We start from the raw sequence: 25,003 nt of genomic DNA, 5'->3' as shown, positions 1-25,003 counted from the left end.
TGTCCCCAGACAGCACCTACAAGGAGACATTCAAGAGATATGCATCAAGCTCAATGGATGGGGATGTGGGTTGGGGTTAAGAAACAATAATGAATGGATAGGGGTAGGGATGAGAGAAGGAGGATGAAGAGATGAATGGGTTGGGATGAGGGAAGGGGGATGAAGGGAAGGATGGAGGGAAGAAGATTAAGGGATGAAGGTAGGTATGAGGGGAAGAGGATGAATTGATGAAGGGCAGGGATGAGGAAAGGAGAATGAGGGTATAAGGGAAGGAGGATGAAGGGATGAGAGTAGAGATGAGGGTTGGAGGGATGAAGGGATGAGGGTTGGACTTTTTCCTTTGTTTCTTTCTTTTCCTTTATCATCTTCTTCTGTTTCTTGGCAAGGGAAAGGGTGGGCAGAAGATTCTGAGAGCGTGGTGGATTTTCCAGGTCCAGTCAACAGGTGATTAGAGGTGTGGCCATGCTCCTGAACCTGAGTGAACTGTTAACTTCATTTAAACTACTCATGTTTAACCACCGAGAAACACTCAACAGACGTGAATTCATATCCCACTACTGGTAATAAAATATGTTCTGGAAATTCAGTCTCAGGTGTCGATGCTTTTCCCTCCCTGAATCAACTCCTCTGTGAGCCGCTGTTAAGCACTGATATGAAAGGAGAGGAACTCGGTGAAGGAACACACGCACGACACGTCCCATTTATCTCCATAGCTCGAGCAAATATTGAAAACCATGATGTGAGCGCATCGGGCCGCCCTCTCCTCCTTCACTACTGTGACAGATGTAAATGGATGTTTCAGCAGTTGGCTCTAATGCATTTTTAAACAGGCACAACAGCAGACAGCAAATGAACGTGTCGCGACAGCCACACTCTACAACGGGGTCTCCATCTATCGTTGCCTGCTCCTCATATACAAACCAACAAGCCTCACGCTCACACACACACACACACACACACACACACACACACACACACACACACACACACACACACGCTCCTGCACACTGCTGAGAATGGCTGTCATTCATCAACATTCTCAGTACAATGGGCTCAGTAAAGGTCCCATCTTTCAACTGAACAACCTGCAGCGCGCGGTGCCCAGTCGAGCACCGTGCCACCGCATCACTGTCAGACACTCCTGCACTCCAGGGTGGACAGATGATTGGGTACAACTGTTGTTTATTCTCGGAGTTGAAAATGAAAATGGCTCTGCTCTCCCAGATGGCAACATAGGACTGTTACTGCTGATTAGAGCATCCTCATGCAAAGGAAAGGACGGCAAGGACCAAAGACAGATAACTAGTGTGTGTGTGTGTGTGTGTATGTGTGTTTGTGTGTTATGGGAATATTGCTGTGGCGTAATAACTCATAAGACTGCACTTTTAAATGGGCAAAACAAGATCACTTTGCTGCTTTGCCAACATATACATCATGCTCCCTGACCCAAGGGAGCACTCATACATTTTCGCAGATCCATGAATCTTTTTCCCCCTCCTGCTACATTGTGAAATAAGGTGTTTAATTAGAATCAAACTGAAATTTGGATTTCATAACTGAGACTGTTGGGCCAGCTAGTGGAGGTATATACTGAGCTGAGTGTCATTCTGGTTGGGTATGATGTTTCTTGTATGCCCTGTCTTTGCAGTATAATCCTATATACTGTCTATTTGCTGAAAATAGAGGGAGGTGTGTCTCAGTTTGCTTGTGTTTGATTCATTTGCAGCATTTTCTCACTAAACACCACATATGTATACAGTGAGAATGGTAAAGAGGTTTCCTTCATTTACTCTTTTACTCTAATCTTTGTGCTTATGGTTTTCTAGTTTTGGTCAAACTACATGTAATATGTAACGCATAATTTCATGTTCCACAGATAATGATCGTCTCTGTGGTCCAGGACAGGATGTGACAAATAGTGTTTGTTATCCCTGTTTCTTTTAACTTGTTTTTTATCCATAATGTTTTGACTGTGGCCTACTGGAATCTGTTTGATATAAACATGTTTTGCAGGGTATCACAGAAATGACAGCGGACTCCATTTGCTGTAGATTCACTTCACCATCTCTGCCATCTATATTTATGTCCATTCCCTTAATTTGATGAAATTAAAGGGATATTTCACCCACCAAATAAGTTTACCAGCAATTGAAGAATGGTGATGTGGCTCCCAGTAAATTTGTTTACGCGATATAAGTGGATTGAAACTTTTATACAGTCAATTATATGAAAAGCATCGATCAAAAATGCCACCAAAAGACATCAACAGCGTTTTAGTGAAATATCCCTTTAATTGTTAGCCTCACACTGTAACAGTCTGTATCTGAGTCGGTTCAGAGCATTATAGACACTGAACATATGTTTGATTGCTTTTGTCATTGCAGGTACCCATCAGCACAACTATAACCATGTGGCTCTAGGTAGCCCCACACGTACACCTAAGAATGGTAAGACAAAGCAGTGGGAGAGGGGAACATTCAGATATATCCACAGATCAGTTCAGCTATCAACACGACATCAACACATTGATAGTTGAAAACGCATACAACTCTGCAATGGATACGTCTGGTGTCCAATCAAATCCAGAGTTTTAGAGACGCTAAAACTGGTAAACGCTGCTGGTCGCTAACATCGACACTCAAAAGCGCTTGCTGAATGGTTCTTTCAGCCACGACATGGCCTTCACTGATTGGTCAGGCTTCTTTTACATGACCCCCTTTTGAAAGATGTTGCATTAGCCTCGACTACCAGTGTAGAACTCAACATGGATAATCAATTACAAGCGGTGCTGACCCTGTTGTGCTGTTAAATTCTGCATTTTACATTGACGCAACTGTTAACACGCGTAGGAGACGAGCTATTATTCAAGCTATTATTCAATCTATCTGTGACAATTCCCAGTATGTGCCTGGCCAGTGTACGAGAGTGGTCACTTAATATGGACAGGGATTAAAACTGATAGGGAGCCAAAACACTTGCAGTGCTTGACATTTAAGTGTGAAACCCCTGGACATGCTCCTCTTTTCAATTTGCCTCACTGCCAATCCATTCTCAAAAATGTGGCTTTTTTTAGCCAAAGATCTAATTATAGGATCTTATATCCCACTGTCATTTTTCTTATGAAGAGAATGCAATAGACTGAGGGTCAAACTAATGTTATGTTCAGGTCACGTTTGACAGAGCATTTGAAACCTGCGATGTTCTGCTGTTATCCCAAGAAGTCGTAGCTGTTTTTGATCTCTGACGTCATTCCGCTCTTTGGTAAGAATAGTTCTGTTGAGCGGGCAGAGGCCGACCTGGGGTCACACACTGGCAGATGTGAGGAGTAGTTGGAATTGATTAGTTATTCGAGGTGGATGCTGGAGAAAGGAGAGACCGAGATGAAAGGAAAGAAAGGAGGGCACAAGCTGAATATTCACTCTGTTCAGTATTTCTTGATCTCACCATTTCTTGATCTCACCATTTGATTTATATTCTGTTTGTTTGAAACACAAATGGAAAAAAAAAAATGTGGGTGAGCTCTCAGGCGTTCAAAGGGCAATGCTTGAAATCTTTAGCCAGAATGGTTCTTTCTCCATGGACATTTATTTGACCATGTGGCTCCTTTCACCGAACACACACACACACACACACACACACACAATCACACACACACACACACACACAAAAACAAAAGCCTTGTAGATCTTTGGAAAACGTGAAAAATCCATATCAACAACACATCTAACACAGACACTTTGATCATTGCCGCCCTGAAAGGCTTCACATTTCTGTAAGCAGACTATTTTCTACATAAATCCCCAGCCACTTGAAGAAACCAGAAATAATACAACTTGTAGAATATGCACTATCACACAAACAAGTCTACATTATATGCAACTGGAAGTAAAAGCTGATTTGATTTGAATTATTTGTTGAGTGGGATTTCCTGTACAAATTATGCTAAATATGGAGTGGGTCTGTGTGGGTCTTGTTTTTCTCACCCTCGACATGTTTCTTAAATATTGTGTTTTTCACTTTGGGTTTGGTAGCTCACCGATCATTGAGACGTGGTAAGTCATACATACATATGTTTGATCTTGTGTATTACCTCATCCATGAGCACATGTTTGTGTTCACTTGCACCACAAACTAACTCCTGCGTTGATGTATTCCTTCCTTCAACTTGAGTTGCTGTGTTTTCAGACCTGATTTAAGTAGCTTTTGCTCAGAATTATTGCTGAATGTTCGATTTTCCTTGAACATTTTACACACAAAAGAAAGTGGTACCACAATCTTAGAAAGTCAATCCAAGTGTTTATGTATGTATAGTGAGTGGCACATGCTGATAGTTGAAATAAAAAATGCTATTCACAATTTTTCTTATTGTCAACAACATAAATACTAAAATCCCTCTCTCAATTCTTTATTTTTTATTGTGTTTGAGGCATTGAGGCCCAACCACTGATTTCCACCATAGACACAAACAGTTACAAGTTAGAAAAAAGCTGTTGCTCAAACAGAACTAAATATCCCCCCACTGGTCTCAGTCCAAATGAATCATGGTCTGCTTTGTTTGCAGTGTATACATTTTCTTTTTATTAAGTTAAGACTTTCGGACCAAATGCAGGAAATTGACTCAGCTTTAAACAATTGGAGAAGAGAAAGACGACACATACCCATCTACAAACTCATCAATGTTAAGTGTCGGTAGAAGACGACAGGATCTACCTATGTCTTACAAAATTCTTTAGTCTGCTCCCTAAATAACTGTATAATGTGAAACCCAAACTAACAAGATCAAAGTAAATAATGTAGCAAAGACCGTGGTCTAGAAGTTATAAATAGAGACATTCCCCCCCTTTACCTTTAGCTATAGCTGCTAACTCCATTAAAGAGTCTAAAAGGCCATGACAATGTCAACAAGCAAAGATGAAATCTACGTTAGTCTACATGTTGTCAGAGACTCAAGAGACTGAACATCCTAAATTGTTTTGGTCCCAGCAGCAGCTAATGCAACTTCCATGTTGACTGAAAATGGGCTCAGCCTACGTCATCCGTCCCTTACCCCTGGTTGGTCAGGGACAAGTAAAAAACAAAAGAAACCTAGCATTAAGGAACCCAGGACCAGACTTTAGCTACAGTCTAGACACTCATCCGTATTTGGTGTTGGCCTTTTCATGTCATTTGTTGACAATTAAGAAAATATAGAACATCAGCAGTTTTGCCCTTTAAAAACTCTTTAACACCAAGATATGCAAAGACTATTTGAAGCAGGTCTCCGTGGTTGTACTGTCCGGTGTGATGAAGCAGTAAAATGGGTTTGCTATTGAGATAGCTAACAGCATGTCACAGTGTGGGTCGATTCTCCCCTTATTGATGCAGTGTGGCAGACAGTCCACTTACAGATCGTTCACAGCCTCTGAACGCCCTCCCTGCCGCTCCCAGGACCCCCCGCCACCACCTCTCCGTCCCATTCTCTCCAGGCTCCTTTCTCTTCTCACCCCTCTTTATCCTCTCCTTCCTGTATTTCACCATTCTTTCCGTCCTTTTTAGATTCTCTTATCTGTTTCTCTTCCCCTCGTTCCCTTCCCACTCCCCATCCTACAGCGGTTACTAAAGCCCTATTTTTATCAGTCCGCTTGGTCTGGAGCCGCACCCATGCCCGCTGCTCTGCACTGCGTGACAGACTCAGCGCATGGGGAGAAAGCAAGATAGAGCGGGAGCAACAAAGAAAACGAAAGAGAGGGGAATACTGAATGGACGAGCAAGAATTAAGGAGCGAGGGGAAGTGGGTGGCAGCATGGTTGGACAGATAAGATTGACGGAGCGAGGAAGACGGCGGTGAATGGTACCGACTGCGGATGTTTGTGTACGTGCGTGTGAGAAGGAGAGATAAAGAGAAAGAGTAGAGTGAGAATAATAGAGGGCTTTGGTCCAGTCACCACCTCATGTGTCTTCCTGGCTTCATATCATGTCGCATCAACGACAGCCAGGCCATACTTTGCTCGCTGCCACGTCCCAGATCACATCACAGCACTGTCAGGGTCACTCTCCAGCACACATCTGTTGTTTGGTGTGTTGTCTCGCTTGTTTTGTGTCTCGTCCTTTTTCTCCTGTGGACCGCTGTTTCCTCTCGTCAAACCACCACGTTACCTGTCATGTCCGTCCCACACCAAACACGCAGCGATGTGCCTGATGTGACCGCCAGCAATCCCCCCGGCACTGCCCGCCAGCACGTTGGAGTGAGAGACATAAAACCATTTCTCAAAGGCAGATACGCTCAGCTCAGAAGTTGAGTTGCAGCTCTGGCAAAGAAACAAATGTGTGAGAAGGCAGATAAATAGCGAGTGTTTGTGATTCTAATCTGAGACGCTGTACAAAGCCAACAAGCAGGGCTGTAGCAAAACAGTATTGACTGGTAAATAGGCTTCAATCATTTCTTATAATTAATATTAAGCTTTGTATTTTGCAAATTTAATCTTCCTGCCAAATGAATAGAATTCCATTGGTTTCATTAAGTTCAAGAGAGGGGTGAGTGAAATGATCTAAGTGATCGTCTCTCATGAATTTAAGGAATGAGTTATAGTTTCATTTCCATTTTATCAAAAATTATAAGGTTCATTGCATTTTCATCGCAAGGGTATTGCTATTGAACCAGATCTGACTCACTAAAAAATACCAAGCCTGGTAATCAATTTTATGTGCATTTGTACATATGTAAATGTTGTACTGATGGCAATGCAGACCTCAATTCCCCAGAGACATTAGAGAGTGCATGTTCTCTGTGTCCTCAGTGGCTACAGCCCCGGCAACAACAGTAAATTATTCAGATTTCTCACTGCTCGGCAAAATTGACTCGCACAATAAACTCTGTCTTCATGAATCCATCTATGAATTCCCACTTTAGTCCAGTGACATTCTTCTGGAGATTGTTTTAGAGCACCTCTGCCTCCAGGAAATGTTTGTATGACTAAGATCCCGGTCCAATCTGGTATTAACATCTGTCCTGAGTGATCTGGTCACAAGAGGTCGGCTCTAAGAACATGTCTGAGCGCATCAAACACATCTCTATACTCACACTGAGTTCATACAACATTATTCGGTCAAATGACAAATGACGTCTGATCGGATCACAAGATGTCACAGGAGGAGGACCTCTCAGGGCAGATGTTGCTAGCAGGTGTGAACGGGGGGCTAACACTCCAACCTGCCGGTCCTTTTCTACCTCAGCAGGTGGTCTTCGGTGAGGGTCTCGTCCCTACAGGGGAGGGTTTGGGGTGAGGGGTGGTGGTGGTGGCATAGGAGAAGCCAGCCTGCCCATTTTTTTTCCTTTTTCCCTTTTTCTGTGTCTATATGTATGTATGTGTCTCCAGAGAACAATCGGATGAGCGGCATCCTGACCTCACAGACGGAGCCCTACGACCTGTCTTTCTCACGCTCCTTCCAGAGCCTCTCACACCTGCCGCCCTCCTACGAGGCGGCCGTCAAAGCCGACCTCAGCCGGTTCTCGTCCCTGAAGAAACTCAGTAGGTCCAAGTTCACTGCACTAATGCAAGAGTAGGCCCCGTGCCCGGATGCCCTGCATGGTAAAAAAAAAAAGTACTGCATTGAGTGTGCTTTCCCCGACCCGACTGGGACTCAGTGCCCCCCCCACCCCCGAGTGTTACAGCTGTGAATCTGATTTGCCTGCAGCCCTAAGGACATCAACAAAAAGTCGCAAAAAAGTATGCCTACAACTTTCCCTGGAGATTTGTGGCGCTCCCCTTTGAGTAAACATCTCAGTGGATGGAGGGGACCTTGAACCAGAAAAACAAGCATTTACTCTGATCCTTCACGATATCAGCCTAGTCACCTCAAGAAACTATGAGTCATTGATATGCCATGCGTCCCTTGCCTCCCCTTTAAGGCTGCAGCCCCTATTTCTCTTGGAGCGTATAAGTACATTAAGCGGCCTCTTGTGCCTGGCCCGGCTCGGTATTGATTTAGCGGTGCTACGCTGGATTTCTGCTGCGTAATGAGGTCTCATCTCATGATATTCTCTAAGTGGAACGCAAACATTCCTTAAGGCTTGTGTAATTTCATCATGACTGCCCCACTTCACTGCTGGCTTGCAGTCAAAATGAGGGATGACGATCTACAACTCCTCCCGTCAGGGCTCACTCCACACTGGCTCCAAATCGTAGCTGCCAGGCACCATTTCAAACTAAATGGCAAAGCAGGGTGGCAGGAGGCAGTTTTTTTTCACTGGTCCTCAGTTGTTCTGTGTGGGAAGAAACAGAAAGCCCCCTAAAAGAACCATCCACTTATTTGAAGCATGCTTGTGAAAATTAGCATAATAATCTTTAATAGGCAGTTAAACAAAGCCCGAATGAATTCGGTTGTCACAGATAGCAGCGTGCAGAAGAGACACAGTGTTCAAATGAAAAAATATCCTCAAGCGGTGTCCTTCAGTCTCCCAACTTTCTTTCTGCTTCCAAAGCATATTATTTGTTGCAGCAAATAGCCAAAAGGCTCTGCAGTTTCCTTTTTGTTGCTCAACTAGTGTCTGCACACTGATAGATCATGTTGGATTGTGCTGGGAGGAAGATAGAGCAGCATTTTCATTGTCGGGATAATAAAAAGAGAAGAATGCTGCTGCTTATTAATGCAAATTGGTATCAAACTGAAGAAAAGCGTTTAGCCCGTCGCAGTGCAGGACAGTATACTTCAGGAGTTGTTCATTCACTCTATGGTAATATGGATGATGAGTTTGCAATGGCCTGCCCAGATCTTGAAGACTATTATGCTTGAGAAAGGAACATCTTGTTTTTATTATCTCTTATAATTAATCGATTTGCAGAAAGCAGCCGCAGCTCCGCGCTGGAGAGGATTTCGGTCGGTGCAATCTTGACAGGTGGCGAGAACACTGCTGTAGCCATTATTGAAAAAGACTCAGAGTCACCTCCAAATTCTTAATAAGGTGGATAGGTCTAATCTTCATGAGTTATGTCACCCTTATAAAAGACACTGGTGTTTACTTCTGACTTACTATGATGGTTAGACAGCCATGACGTTGTCGAGGAAGAAGCATCTTGTTAACTTGTAACTAAATGTTTTCCATTTTTGAATGTTTTATGCTGCATTGTGTTTCTTTGACAAGATGTCAGAGAGTGTTTGTAAATGTGCGTCCTTGTGTGTGATTATGTACACAAACACAAATCTTTATGCATGGGTCTGTGTCGCGTGGCATGAAGTTGATGCTACATTCACTCTTACACTCTATTATCTCTGGAAATGTACTCGTCTTTTTGATGTGCTGTGAATGCATGTTAGAGTTACACATAAATAAAGATAAATCATCCGTTCAAGGACATTTAATACTCTCGCCATTCTCAATGTGACGTAATTGTGCGATAATACAATTCGCTCTCTGGCATGTATGTACTGTATGACATGCTTGCGTGCTTCCCTCCATATCTGTGCAGTGTTTCTAGTAGACTTTTCCGTGACCTTTAAAGAAGTTTGCTCCCACAGCCAGTGCTGCCTGTTCAATCCCAGATGAAGCCTGGATGTGTTGATGCTATGTGCCTAGCATGTAATATGGTCCGACTGTGATCCTCTGTCACTCTCTGTTTTCTGTACCCCTCCATGAGCTTGAAAAGGTGAAACACAGATGGGTCTACCAACACTGTTCTTTGCATTATCTGCAATCGTTCTCACTACTTAATCCAATTTCTCCCCTTGCGTTGTAACACCTGCCCATGTTTTCTCTTGCTGTCGCTCCTCCTCACCTCTCGTCTCTGCTCTTTTATCCTCATCTCCTCTGCAGCAGATAAAGACGTCGAAGAATACTACACTCGAAAGCGACACCTGCCCGACCTTGCAGCAAGAAGCACTCTTCCGTTGCATGTTCTCAAAATAAGTCAAGACCAGGTGGGTACACAGGTGCTCAGTTAAGTGTGCAGGCATCTGAACAAAGTTGTGTTCTTTTCTTCGTACACTTATTCAAGCAAACCATTAGTGCTATCTGAGCCTCCAGATTTGAATGAGTTAGAAACTGAAAGCTAGTCTTTCGCTTTATTCTGCAGCGGTGAGTGGCCGAGACTTTTACCCCCTCAGCTTGTTAATAAACTCCCCTCATTCATCTTTTGCCCAACAGCACCGGGACCAGCAGCAGCAGCAGCTCCAGAGCCAGCCCCCGCAGTCCTCCATTTCCCAGGCCCCCTCCCAGGCGCAGTCTTCACAGCAGCAGTCTCAGCAAAGGCAGCGGCCCCGTCGCGTCCAGAGGGCCATGTCCCAGGACCGTGTCCTGTCTCCACTGAGGGCCCCAGAGCAGGAATACAGCATATCCTCTAATGGTATGTCCCCATACGGAGGCAGGATCCTCTCTGATGAACAGCTCCTGTCCGCTGAGCGCCTTCGATCCCAGGAGCGCCTGCTTCCACAGGACCGCCACACCTCCCAAGATCGCCTGTACACCAAGGACCGCATGTACTCTAAGGATCGACTCCTGTCGCAGGATCACCTCTACTCAAAAGACCGCCACTACTCTCAAGACCGCCTCTATTCACAAGATCGCCTGTACTCACAAGATCGCCTCCTTTCCCAGGATCCTCTGCTCTCGCCGGACAAGCTGATGATGTCTCTGAAGCGCGGCATGGTCAGCAGCGTCTCCGGTGGGTTTCGCGGCAGCGACATGTCAATGTCGCGCGCCATATCACACACAGACGTGTTCATACCCACCACTCCTCTAATGGATCGTTACAAGATGACCAAAATGCACTCCCATCCCAGTGCCTCTAACAATGGTGGTGGCGGCAGTAGCGGGGCACAGGGAGCAGGAAGCACCGGGCACTCCAACACTTTAGCTATGAACCAGACATCAACTAAGAGGCAAGCGTTTGCCTCCAGACGGACCCACACTGTGGAACAACTCCACTACATCCCACAGCATCACCAGCAGCAGCAACAGCCACAGCACTATCGCACAGGCAGCAAGACTGAGGTGACTGTGTAACAGCAGCCGGGGACTGGCTGAACTGGACAGGAGGAAGCACTGTTATGTGCCGGGGGGTCGGGCTGATCGGGGTACATGGATATACTGGAGTTCTTTTAGAGTAGGGTTAGGGCGATTTCACTTTCTTTGACTGAGGTTCCTGCAAAGTCAGAGATTCCAGGACCAAGAACATCAACTAGCTTACTGTGAGAGACCGGAAAAAATTTCTTCACTGTACACTGCAGACACACGCCCAGCGAGATCTGAAGCCAGACAGGGTTGTGAATAGTCAGGAGTGGTATTATCAAGCTAACTTGCCTACTATTAATTCCACTGTCTTGAATACTCTATTCATCCACAGGTTACAACCTCATCCTGTCCATGTTTTAGTGAGAAAACACTCATCATGTCTGTTTCAGCCCACACCACCCCCTTAGTCCAACAAATCTATTTTGTGACCTTTTCTGGCAAATCTTAAAGGGCTTTGCATGGTTAAAGACAAAGACCGAATCCTCCGTGATTTCTGTTGTGCAACACAACGCCACCACAGGTGATGAGCAAGGATGAGCCTGTAATAACTTTATAAATATATAAATAAATGAATTTAAAAAAAGAACCATTTGTACGCCCTGTCCTACTCATAGCTCTAGAGAATCTCAATTAGAGAAATTGAAATGGATGTTATCAGCACTTCTGTTCGGTGCCTCTGACAGATATCCCATTTCTAGAGATGAAGTGGTTTTGTGGGTTACAAAGCACAATCAATAAAAAAAAGTTCTGTTTTGTTCTTCATTTTGTTTTTGAGTTTGAATAGTGACAGCTAGCTTGTTTTGTTTTTAAAGCAATGGCGGGGTTTTCTTTTGCTTCCAGTAGAAGATTGTAAATAAGCTATTTTAGAAGCAGTATAATGGACAAGTCTGTGCTGGATGGACCTTGTATTAGACTGTCTGTTTTCAATAGATTCTTTAAAAAACAACTATAAATCATCACTGTTTCGTGCGATCAGAATAGAAATCCACTTAACCAAGTATTTGACAGGATAAATTAATACTATACTGTGTGTGTCTTTGCGAAACTGTTTGTAGAACGAAAAAGTGAACGAATGTGTTGTTGAAAACAGATATACCACTGTTCATATTTGGATGTAGACTGTGTTCCATTGACATCAGCGGAGTTGAAAATCATGGAAATTGATTATAACTCTTGTCAAAGTAGGGTCAAATAAACCATCCATATTTTTCTAAACATTCAGAATCGTGGCTTGAGAGATGACTGTGTTGTGTGTTTCTTGCTGCTTTAAAGAAATAGAAACGTGGAGACATCCCAAACATTCCAGACTGATTGACTCTACACAAACATTGGTCCTGCAAGGTCCGAGACAGTTCGAAATGCACAACAATGTACAACCCATGAAATGGCAAATTCTTATAGATTTGACAAGAAATGTGATTTTCAAACAACCATGTGTTTGGTCACAGTGCAGTCAGTCATGCTATATTTGGTTTACAGTTCAAACGAGCGGTATCTCTGAAAACGGATGTTTCTATACACAACCAGAAAGCTTAGAGAACAAAAAGTAGTGTGCAACTTCACCCATTAGTGTTGGCTGAAAGTCCTCTCCCCGGAATAAAAAATAAACACGCATACAACATACCAAGTGGCTAAAGCTGAGTAATTCTAGTTAGCTATAAGCAACCACCTCAGAAGCAGCACACACACTTTTTAAACTGAATTTTGGTATGAAGTCGAAAGCTTCTCACCTCCGTGGTTTCCTGGTAGACAATGTGATGATTAGGAGGTTTAATTTCAGGCTGGATTTTGAAAATAAGCTCAGACTTACAGATTCCCACTCTCACGTGGTGGTGGTGGGGGGGGGGGGGGGCAGCACACCTTTGATTAGCGTTAACCTTTTCCATAAATGTCAATTGTAGAAGCAGAGTCATTGTTAACGGGTGACTACAATAGCTGTAAGATAGTTTAGAACACTAGGAGGCGGTTATGAGTCACCAATAAATGTAGATTTGTTTTTATTTTTATAAATTTGATAGCAGCATTATTGTTTTTCATCAAACAACAGTAACATAATCTAGTTTACTGCTCAAAAACAGATTTAAGCGACCAGTGTCTCTTTTATTTAAAGGAACATTGTGATCATGGTTATAAGAGACCAACACGGCCTGCCAGGAAGAGAAAATACGTTTTCTAGTTACGACTGATTTGTTGGTTAACAGGTCAAAAGGCATCACCGCCTGAATAAAACCAGGTTACATTTGCTGCTGCTGTGGTTGATTTGATGTTTGAAAGACTGAAATGTCCCAAAAGTATTTCACTTGATTTGGCCTCCATCTGCTGACTGGCCTGAGCTTCAGTCAGTTAGCAACATCCAGACATATTTCATTTAGTTAATCTGCTGATACGCTCATGCAAATGACCTTTAACTAAGATCCACCTCCGCCAAGGATGTTTTCATTGTTAGAAGGATTACGCAAAAACACATTACCATCCAACTTGGTGGAACAATGAGGTGTAGGTCAGGGAAGGAGCCATTACATTTAGCCATGGGTGCGAATCAGGTGGCGGATCAATGAATAGAGAACATTTTTGTTGATTTTTTCTAGAGAAATTCATGTATCAGTCTTGTTCAGGAGATTAATATTTATATTAAGCAAGTGCAATTTGTTGCAGTTTAAGAAAATCTAGTGAAATTAAATGTGGTTTCATACGGGAACTTTTGGGACTTGGCATGCGTTCTACTGAGTGACATTCTAGTGTTCATGTACGTGTCTGTCAAGTTCAATTAGTTCTCCCAGCAAAACCTTTGTTCTGCTCTTTGATAGCTTCCTCAAGAAGAGAGGAAGGTTTACTATCAAGATGCATGATGGGAAGCGTAGTATGTACATAGCTTCATCCATGGGACTAAAGGGATATCTTGGGCTCTGCTGCTTTGACACCTTATCTGACAGCCAGACCCAAATCTTCAGCTGACAGTTTCATCACCATGTATGGAGCCGGCATTAGCCTGGGCTGTACTTCAATCTGGCATCTGAATTAATATGGTTGACTTTAATGCTGGTCAGTGCAATTTCCGACCTGCTTTAAATTCATGGAAGTCCACGGGTGTGAACGACAATTCGCAGAGCAAACAACAGTGCCTGCAATTGCACTCCTCCACAAACACACGAGAGGAAAAAAAAGATAGAAGAAAGGACAAGAAAAAAGCAGAATAAGTTTAGGTTTGCAATTTACACTGATCCTCCAGCCCATCAGCATTTAAATGAAAATATGAGACTGCAATCAAAAAGCATCTATGGATGGGAGAGCAGCTGAAGCGTGAGAGGTGAGACGGTTGTGGAAGCCCGGGACCAGCACTGCAACTCAAGTAAAGAACGGGAAAACTGACCACGAACACTGTTTTTACATTAAATAATCAGCAGCTTTCAAACTGTCTTTCCACATCTCATCACGTTTCTTCAGCCAGGTTTTTTTTTATTTTAGGACCCATTGCTTCCGATTATAATACAAACACGGTTCACGGGCAGATGGTTATTTAATTGTTTAAAAATATTACTTTTCTCTCTCTTTTCTTCCTCCTTCTCTCCCTTGCTTCTGCAGTCGGAGTTTTGAGACTCCGAGGTGATTTGCAGTGACATTCAGTGGATGTAGATTAAACAAACAGAGAGCGACGGCAGCTATTTTAATTCAGGATTTTGTCTTTTTTTCGTTGTAGGTGGTCAGTAGAGCCCAGACCTCCGCCAAGGCCTCATGAATCCACATTTACATCCACTGGATCCGGATTTTTATTTGGATCTGCACCCAATTCCACACACTCATAAATATCCCTCCCCTAAACAGACCCTCAAGAGATTATTCTCTGACAAACCAATGAAATCATGTACGATCTTAAAATTATAATAAATTCCGAAACAAGTTTGTGGATCTGCCCCTTGATCCTGAACTGCAGCAAAATGTAATGACTTATTTTCAGACCCATATCACATCCTTCCACCAAGTCCTGTGGTAATCCGTCCTGTAGTTTTTGCGTAATCCTGTCAACAGACAGACAGTCAAACAGATGACATAGCTTCCTTGGCAGAGGGAAAAAAATCTTTACAAATGCAAAGAATTTAGGTGCAAAGATACATGTTTTTGTCGTCTTTGAAATTGAAACGGTTGTGGATACCTGGCAGATGATCACAAGAACACATCCACCCTGCTGAGCGGATGGTAGACTACAGCGTTCTGTTACAACTGCATTTTGTTCAAGTGCATCATTTCTTCAAACACGGTGTGAAAAGCTTGTCACTCCTTTCGCTTTCCACTTTCTCCTCCTGTGCTACTTCTTCCTGCTGCACTTGAGGGTGCTGGCAGTAAAACTGACCATGTACTGGGTATAGTGTCAATAAATATCAGCAACAAAAACAAGATAAGAAGTGCCGGACAGTTTGATACATCCCTCTAATCACTTGCTGCACCACTCACTGCAGCTCCTGAAAACCAAGCTGAGAGCATGAAGGTCACTGAAGGCAACTCAGGCGTGTGTACGTACAGACATGTCCTTCTATAGATGGTGGAAATGACTCTCCTGATCTTGACGAGGGGATTGGCCAATGTGTTTCATTACAAAACATAACCGGAAACCTCAGTCCCCTTATGAAACCACAATTTAACTCACTCGATCCCGGTTTTACTCGGATCTTCACAAAAATTCTAGACACTCAATATCCAGATCAACAGATTATTCTCGGAGAAAAGGAGAAAGATGAAGTTTAAAATACACTCACAATATTAAAGAACGTCAATTGAATCATTCCACCAAAGCAATTACACATGTTCTTTTATTAAATGTCTCCCCATAATGCAGCCTAAGTATATCCCACCTCTTAAAGTTAAAATCAAGGGATCGGAATCCTGAAGGTGAACATGCACCAACTATTACAAATTAAATGGCAACTTGTTTTTAAAATACAGGTGTCACGCCTTTGAATGGATATAAACTTGAAACGTTGCCCTTTAAAGAGATGTCTGTGATGCTGTTTGCACGTAGTAGTGTGTCTGATCGATCGCAGTCCCTGAGATCAACTGATTAAATAAAGGTTATACAGCTTAAGCAGCAATTTGTGGCAGAAACCAAAAGGATTCACATTCAGGCGGAGATGGTCAAACACTTACATGCTGTCGTAGCTCTGTAAAAAGTATATTTCATGGTGTGTTTTACTTTTTTTTACAACTCACAGACCCTTTTGATGACAGTTTTCTTAAGACCTCTCCCCTATAAGTAAAAGCAAACTAAACTATCTGCTAAATACACACATTCTGCTGATCCTGAACTGATCTCTTAAACCCATCAAATATCAAATAAAAGACGTGCTTTGATTATAGGATTTCAATGGGATGTTGTAGATTAGAAAGTCCAAATCAGACAGGAAAGATAACTGATACAGAACTCGTCAAAAAAAACTTGTGCCAGCTTGACTGTGGATGGAGATAATCGTTTCCATTATGAGTCACAGCCAGCTCCGAGAATTCACACAGTCGGTGCTGTGACTGCGACTCCTTTCTGCCGTGGCTGCTCCAAATCACCGTCCTCTCCCATCTTATCTGCACGCGTGCAGGACCCAACCCCAGTTATTTGCGATAATCCACGGATTGTCGGCAGCTAACCGACATTTGTTTTACGACAGATGCCAGATTCAGATAAACATTTAATTAGCGACTCATCAGCTCTGTCAAAGCTAATTACCCCAGTCTCTAGCCCTCGCCAAAAACTGCTCCTCTCGCAGTTGGTCCGCACAGCAGCTGAGAGCACGCTGGCTGCGGGAGGACACGTGGAGCCGGAGGCAGCACAGAGCAGGGGCCCCTCGCATTGTACCAGGATTGTGGAGCAGCTAATCCGGCCATTCTGCCACAGCCAAGTCTTATGGGTCAGAGCAGTGAGTACAATGAGTGAGATAGAATTACAGGCTGAGACCACATTACACTATTTATCAACGCTTCACATGCCTGTTGTGAAAATGACTGTCTGTGAGGTGTCTCGACTGCACTTTTGGTCGTGTCGAACAGCAGATTTCGGAGAGAACACGATGTGAATTTCAGGATGTGTGACAGACACGTTGTTTGGCAAGTGATTTCTGGGAGGTGTAGGACAGAAGTGACCGCTTAGCACGAAGCATCTCTGCTGAAAAGAAGAACAAACTGACAGGTCAGTCTGTCCTCCACCAAATGGCTACTGGGTAATCAGCCTCTGCCTCTTGTGGTGTCTGACATGTTTATATATTATACACACGGAGACATCTCTATTGCATTCACATCTGGAGCTTCTCTGCACTGACCTGTAACCTAGCAACCGCCTGACGTGCCACACATGTACATTTTTTTCAACCGGAGCATGAACCCTTTCAAAGAACCCTCCACCCTTTTAGACTCCAGCTTTCTCTCCACAGTAGCACAGCAAGAACACACACAACACCTTTCGAGACCAGGGTTCTGAAGCTGCTGTCGTCTGCAAAGCTCCGTCATAAAGGGCTGTGAGGAGCTGTCATACATCTGGTTTCTCACGTCACATCAATGACATCATCTCCGGGGTCAGTTATGTGGTCCAAGGTGCACCACTCGATGAGCAGAAGTAATGATATGCAAGCCACTGCGAGAGACTATGTAAGGTGGTGTACATCTTTTAGACTTTACAACCAAGAACACAAGTGCATAAGTGTAAGGAATTGGGCTAAAGCTACAGTCTGTTTGTTGTAGTAAGCTGAAAGTGTCTGAAAAGACCCAGAGATTAGTTCTCAGTAGTAAACCAGCATTCCAAAAAAAAAGCTTTTTCAAAGAGTATATCTAAAACTTGGAGCTTCGGTTTCTCTGGGAGGAAAGGACGCATTTGTCGGCCGCTTTTGACAGAGCGAACGGACGGGGACCATGTAGCGGCGACGCTGTGGTGTCATCAATTTAATGCAGATGTGAACTCATAGCCAATGTCTTAAAAAAGGCATCAACTTTAGCCTCAGTCTTTTAGCGTGAGCTAAAGCATGTGTGTAGCTGAGCATTCTGTTTTTCAAATAAGAAAGTTGGAAACAGTAAAACGTCTGCAGAGGGAATTTTGGCGAAAATATTGACCTGGATTACCTGGAAATGAGAAGCTGCTTTTGTTTACCTCTATGTAAAGACCTAAATGAATGAATTGTAACGGCGCTTAGCAAAGGGTTAGTTACACAAATTAGCAATATTTCACTACTTCACATCATCACGGCCAAAAACGTTCTACTGTGCTGAGTCATAGTTACATGGGCCCTGCAGTGAGTATGTGTGCACAGACAGAATCGGTTTTCATTATGCCACCCAAAGGTGTAATTTGGGAATACTACAAAATTGTCTCATCCTGCGTCACTGCTGTCCCCCTCCTACTTTTCCCTCATCTGCTCCTCCTCCTCCTCATGCCTCTCAGTCTCTGAGCGCATTGTTAAGAACCAATGACCAGGAGAAGGAGACGCGGGGGAACCTGGGCTACGACGGCAAGAGAACAAGAAAGAGGGGACGATATTTTAGAGCTGGGTTGTGTGTGTGATGTGTGCATGTGTCTCAACTATAAACGTTGTCAACGAGGCTTTGCACTTTCTGCTTTGGAGAGGGTTCATTTAATCGCAAATGGGGAGGAGAGAAGAAGAAAGGAGTGAAGAGAAGAAGAGAGAGGGGGACAGAGTTGGCTTAAAGACCTGGAAAAGACGAGGCAGGACTGGGAGACTGGAAACAGGAGATAGGGGAACGACTGCATATGGGCACTAAAGCAGAAAACATTGTAGAGTATGTGAAAATAAACCACATGCACAATCTGGCACGACAAGATAAAACATTGTTATTCCGGAAGACTTCTTGGAAGAAGGTAAAATATTAGTGTATAATACCAGGACACGTTTAAAATATATATAGTTTATGATCAATTAAGACATGGATATGTTCTTAGACAATATACAGTGTAGGTAGTTTTACAGAAAATGTATAAAAGCACGCATTAGTTAAATTTATTCAGTGTGCCCAACGAGCTACAGATTTAATACACCTCCTCACTAAATGACTCACAGATACAGAGCGACTACAGTTTCTCCACAAACACAGTTCAGATAATTTGTATTTTAATAACTTAGAAACAGCCCTTCAAAGTTCAAAGTGCAGACCAGTCATGGATGAGTTTAAATGGCTCTGACAGCTGCTGTTTAAAGGCGTTTTTACACAGTGGAATCCTCAAATGGCAAAAGAATTCAATGTAGCTACACAATGACAGAGGCTAAAAGGTTATGTGCTGCTTCTTTCTGTGGGACTTGATTGATGCTCACTCACTGCTGTTATTAAGGTTTCACTCTTACTGACATGAGATGTGTCACTTTCTGTGGATAGAGACAATTGCTGCCTTTGCACATGACACCAGAAATACATTTGGCCAAAGAGACACAATCCACCAGATGTCTATTTGTGGAGATTAGATGCACTTTAATAATCACATTATATATCCATCAGGGATGTTCACTTTCTTTAACAGTGACATTTATGAGGTTTTTCAAGATTATGTTTGATCTTTATTAAAAAAGTATGAATGACTGTGTACGATTTCTTGCATGTCCCCTCATAAATGTGATTCTTGTGGATTTGAATGTAGTTCCATTAGGGGTGCAGGCTTTTTTCAGCCCCTGTATGATAACAAATAGGGCTGGAAACCATTAAAATGAAATATCGGCCTAAAATGTTGACTTTATGAATTTTAATTAGTAATTTTGTTACATAAGTTCATTGTCATGGGTCACATTTAATGAAATATTTTATATCATGTATGTAAGTGTGAATGCAAAAATATGTTGTTTTGTATGACCTTATTTCAATTTAAAAAAAAATCGATGTGAAAAACAAAATATCTATTATTAATAAGTTATTTCCCTGTAAAAGTAAATATACTGTAGGGATAAAACAATAAGCAAGACATACAGATCTTACCATGTTCTGTACTGTTTTGTTCCATTGTTCTACAGCCCTAGATTACAAGTAAACAAGCAACTGTGGCTGACTGCTGGCTCCATCAGTAGTGGAATGAGACCAAAAGCATGACACAATGTATTCAGAAATATTGTTTTTATTTCTTCTTTGGTTTTCAGAAAACCATTACACCATTGAAAACACTTAAACCATTAACCAAAACAAAGAAGAAAAACTAGAAAAAACATCAATACCAAAAACTAAGAACTCTTAACTATAACAACATAAAAGGTAAACTCTACTAGATCTGCAGAAGCAAGGCCACTCCAGCTAAGGTCCACTTGGAGGGGGGCTCTTTGGTCTTCAGGTTGAAGGTCCACACATACGTAGGTCCCCTCTGACGGGTTTTGTAGACAGGGCACTGGTAGATGTTCCTGCTCTCCTGTTTGTCCACCAGGATTGCTCTGATGAACATGACTGGCATGGCTGGGGTGAGCTCTTTCAGTCGGGCATCCACAATCAAGCCGGTCTGAAAAAGACAGAAAGTCCAGATGAAGAGGGAAAGACAGAGGGACACAAACACATTTCACAGAGCACAGGGAAGTTATGAATTAGTTTGAGCTTCACTGAAAACTTCATCCACACACTGTCCTTGCCATGGAAACTACAATGACTAATGCTCCTTTGTAGGAGAAAAGACTTGATGTTCGACTTATCGCAGCTGGCACAAGCAGAGCTAGACTTTCACTTCGCTGCACACGATGTGGTGGTACCTTTGAAAAGTGGAGAAAGTCTAATACACACTCTCCAAACACAGTGAAAAAAGAGTGGTCCGTCTCATTAATTAATCCTTCTACACTAAGTGCCTGACAAACAGAGGTTCCTCCATGCAGGCACAGTGACTTTCAGGAATGAATGTAAATCCTGATGACTTTGGAAAAGCTCGGAGGACAGAGCCCTAATTGCATCTGCAATTACTGTAAAACTTTAAAGACTTATAAATAAATACCAATAGCTTCATGCCTGTGTGTGTAAATACAAATAATGGGTATATTCAAGCAGAGCATATGGGCTCATTGAGATCACTGAATATTTAGTTAAATGACACATTATATACACTGCGGCTACTGCGTCAGATGTCTATTTATATTTTTACAACTCACTGCATATTGAGACATCACTAAGTGCTGGCCATCCCATAAACACAGGAGCTTTCTCTGTGCATTTTCTGTCTGTTTGAAATTGGCTGTTTGCTTGTAATGCTCCAGAGCTCCTTCAGAATTATTCCTTGTGACTAGTGAGTCCTCCTCAAACAGGCCTAAAATAAACTGTCACTTTGTATTGTTTGTTTATTCAGTCTATGGTGCAGAGTGAAGTTAGGAAACTTTGTTAATCCTGCCTGATTTATCTGCATAAAAGATTTTATGGTCAATGTTTTTCATAAAATTAAATAAAATTTGCTTTAATAACGTTCACTTGCGTGGCTCTATTAAGTTCTGATTAACTGAACTGCTGTCATTTTATTTAAACATTCCATGTCGGGTATTTCAGAGGTCTGTTAAACAATCGCAACAATCTTATAAACCCAAGTTCGCAACTTTTCAAAGTAAAAGCTCTGGAACTCAGCTCAACATAAAGCAATACAACAATGAAACAAATGTTTTGCTTTAAATTTAAAAGATAAATTGCTGTTCTGTGAATGTTGTTGCCATGACAGAGTTTAGTACCTGTCCAAGTCTTATCTGTGTCTCAGTCTTATAAGCTGGGCCATTAACAAAACACATGCCAAGTGTGAAGTCCATTAGAAGAATGATGGAAGGTGCACGAGACATGTGTTCCACATACAGACAGATGTTGATGGAACTAGTAGGTAGGTATCCATTCCACACACAAGGTGTTTATCTTATACAGTATCTAGCTGGATTTGATGTCTTTAACCATTCTGAATGGGGTCATTAATACAGATGAGCAGGCTTATCATAACTCTTTGACTTTTACTTCTGTACAGAGCCGTGTCCAGATGGAGTGCTGCTTATTCTAACTATTCACACTTGGCTACTCCCCGCCAGTGGCATAGAAATGGCCTTGGGGCTAAGAGAAGGGAGATAGGAGGAGGAGGAGGAGGAGGAGGAGGAGGGGTTGTGAGGAGAAGCTGCCAGGCCCGTCTGTCCGCTTGTCTATTTGCCTGTGTCTCCAACTTTAATGAAGAAAAAAGGAACAACGCCTCTAAAGGGTGTTCTAAGTGTTCAAGTGCAAACTCTGCACATTCGCTAATTAAGAAGTCTACAGGGATGCTCCCTTTAAAGCTGGGTGCATATACAGTAGCGGTATGTATGTAGATAGAGCCCTGGGATTCTGAGTAATGCACTGCGCTCTGAGAGCTGACCGTAAGCAGGATGCAAAGGAGAAAATTAAACCACAAAGGGGATGTGGCCGCCCCTAAGGGGAGGAATATTCAAGCTACTTTACTTGATTCATTTTCAGGACTCATTTTGAGATTAGCTCACCTATGTTCGTCGACCATACATCATCAAAAGAAATGTGTAGAGGAAAATTTCCCTACAAGGTGCTTGCGAATAAAAGAGTGCAGCTTTTAATTTTGTTGTCACACCTCTTCCCTGGAGGCTGGATGTCAAAACAAACAGGTAACTCTACGACAATCAGGAATGGATGAATGTACCTGTGTGTCCCAGCGTGCGCCCTCCATGAACAGGCCGTGTACATACGCCCCTTCACGAGGTGCGGAGCTGAAGTCATCACGATTCTTCTTGGTGACGTCAGACTGCAGACACATCCGATCCAGAGGCCACTCATTCCTGTCATGGAGATTTGGGAGTGTCACACCAAGTGGTTTCCATCAAAACCTACAAGTATGATGCCACTGTGAAAACCAACCCTACCTTCGAGCCGTAGCCTGCATGATGGCTGTGAGGAAGGACTGGGGGTTGAAGAAGCCAGATAGCCACACCACAGCAGGTAAGGCAAAGTCATTGGACCAGTGTTCAAGCTCCTTGATCCTGACTAACAGGTCATTGAACCACAGGGCCAGGCTGGCTATTGAGGGATACGCCCGCTTGGTCCAGTTGTCAGGCACCGTGTCCAGGTAGATGGCGTTCTGAAGGTTCTCCATTTCACTGGTCATGGTCAACTCTCCCTAAAGGGGGGGGGGGGGGTCACAGACAAAGAAACTATTTAAATCCAGCTCATGGCAGGATTAACCTGCAAGGGGAATTCTAGTGGAGCAAGCCGACCTAGTCTGCTAACTAAGAAGAGTTCACATTGTTTATTTAAGAGAAGTTTCTTGTGCCATTGACTCTTGTCTCGTAACAAAGTGCAAAACCTCTTGTGAGACGATTTACCCTCTGACAGAAGAGTCTTAAATCAAAGTAATGCAACACAGCTAATTACCTACGATATTTTCTTCTGTTACCACAGGCCAACACACTGCATGGCTGGTATACCAGCGGGAGAAACATGGTCGTGGAAACTTTGACATATTGACAGAAGATGCAAGGATCAAACTGCCGTTAGGACAACCTGCTCAACTATGAGTCTTAAGCTTCAGCCTCCCAAGAACATCAGATAAAATTGTTTTTGGATAAAATCTTGTTTAAGGTTAAATATCTAACATTTGTTTCTGTCTAATTGGTTTTGCAAATCTTAAGGCTGAGGTTCTTCTTGGAAAGGTCGGACAGTTATCTCTGTACAATAGCTCAACCTATATATGCTCCTGGGAAGGATTTTGCCACACTTTCAATAGGCACTGTTGTGTATGTCAAATCACTGTCATGGATGCATATTTCTCAAGAGACCAAAGATGTGCACACTGTAGCAGAGGAACATCACAAAACCTTTCAGATGAACATGTCATTACTGCTAGAAATATAAATGACCTGTGTTTGCTGCACTTTGATAGCAGGTTGTCGTGTCGACCTCAGAAAAACGTGTTGTACAGTTTTGCTTCCCTCCTCATTCTGTTCATCTAAATAATATCTATTTTAATTAGGATGAATGCTCTCAGCAAACATATGCTGCCTCTTTCCCACAAAAACACCCTTCTTCGCCTTGTGAATTTTCATTACAGGAAGGAAATCGGGAGTTAAGCATGTCACTTCCTGTTTACCTCCACAGCTAAGCACTGGAGGTGACACCTTCCAGCAGTATAAGATGCTGAATGGTCACAAACCGTCAGCAACTACTGATGCATACATAAATATGAAGACAAGCATGCCATGCCAGATAGGGAAAGATGCTGTAAGATAGCTGAGAGAAGATGCCACAAGAGTAATGAGACAGCACAGCTGGGAAACAGTGGTACCCTGCACCCACTGATACTGGAGCTGATTTATGGCTGATATATAGATACCCATATCTGAATCATAATCACATTCTTGATAAGACTGTAACAGATCCAGTGTTCACCAAGTGCCTTTTCACCTTTTCAATGCACAGCACACCTGACATACTTTGGCACTATAAAACCACACCATCGCACCAAGGCTAGCAATCTGATGGTTCCTATTTATTCCACTATAAAGACGAAATATCATTCCATTTGCTGGTACAATAGTCTACATGGCTTTTAAATCACTCAACCGATTTATTGAGGCTTGTAGTGCCAGGAGATCGAATCCTCATAACTCCTGACAAACGCTTTTACACTTTTTTCTCCCCCAGTCTGTTTCTGTTTGTTTGTTGTTAACACAGGAGACAGTCTGAGTTGACACACAGAGCATAGATGTCTCATTCCTTTGTGCTTCCCTGTAAGTCACATCTCTGAGAGACCATGCTTCCAACAAAACAACAGTAGAAAGGTTAATTTCTGCAAGAATACTTATGCAGCCTGTTGGGGTAAACAGCAGCCAAGCCAATCTGAGGGACAGTTAACTTGAGGTTACACTAAAGGTATCTGGCTCTGAGCGCCATCTCTGCAGAGCCAGTGGTTCTCAAGATGGAGTCTGTGGACACCCAAGGATGATGGAGATGGTTCCTGGAGTCCACAACCACATGAGAAACACTCTCAACATTCCCCTTAAGTTCTAACAAGCTGCACTGAACTGCAGATAGATATTAGTCCACTTAAAAATG

At 42.9% G+C, this 25,003-nt stretch overlaps 2 protein-coding genes across 2 annotated transcripts in view; one reads left to right on the top strand and one right to left on the bottom strand.

The window, feature by feature from the left end:
* Positions 1-10,978, top strand: part of LOC133028332 (protein shisa-6) — a 67,340-nt gene extending 56,362 nt beyond the window's left edge. The window contains exons 5-9 of the mRNA XM_061095528.1: positions 2,385-2,447; positions 4,032-4,052; positions 7,356-7,508; positions 9,791-9,894; positions 10,121-10,978. Of these exons, the coding sequence (XP_060951511.1) occupies positions 2,385-2,447; positions 4,032-4,052; positions 7,356-7,508; positions 9,791-9,894; positions 10,121-10,978 (1,199 nt within the window). The remainder of the gene's footprint in view (positions 1-2,384; positions 2,448-4,031; positions 4,053-7,355; positions 7,509-9,790; positions 9,895-10,120) is intronic.
* A 9,238-nt stretch (positions 10,979-20,216) lies between these two features.
* The window catches only part of LOC133027607 (dynein axonemal heavy chain 9-like), a 127,042-nt gene continuing 122,255 nt past the window's right edge, over positions 20,217-25,003 (bottom strand). The window contains exons 76-78 of the mRNA XM_061094657.1: positions 22,816-23,069; positions 22,596-22,731; positions 20,217-20,444 (exon numbers count right to left, since the gene is read on the bottom strand). Of these exons, the coding sequence (XP_060950640.1) occupies positions 20,217-20,444; positions 22,596-22,731; positions 22,816-23,069 (618 nt within the window). The remainder of the gene's footprint in view (positions 20,445-22,595; positions 22,732-22,815; positions 23,070-25,003) is intronic.

Source organism: Limanda limanda, chromosome 21 (assembly GCF_963576545.1).
Source record: "Limanda limanda chromosome 21, fLimLim1.1, whole genome shotgun sequence".
NCBI classification, from domain to species: Eukaryota; Metazoa; Chordata; class Actinopteri; order Pleuronectiformes; family Pleuronectidae; genus Limanda; species Limanda limanda.
The sequence above is the reverse complement of the archived record's forward strand: the minus strand, read 5'-3'. Positions and strand labels throughout refer to the sequence as shown.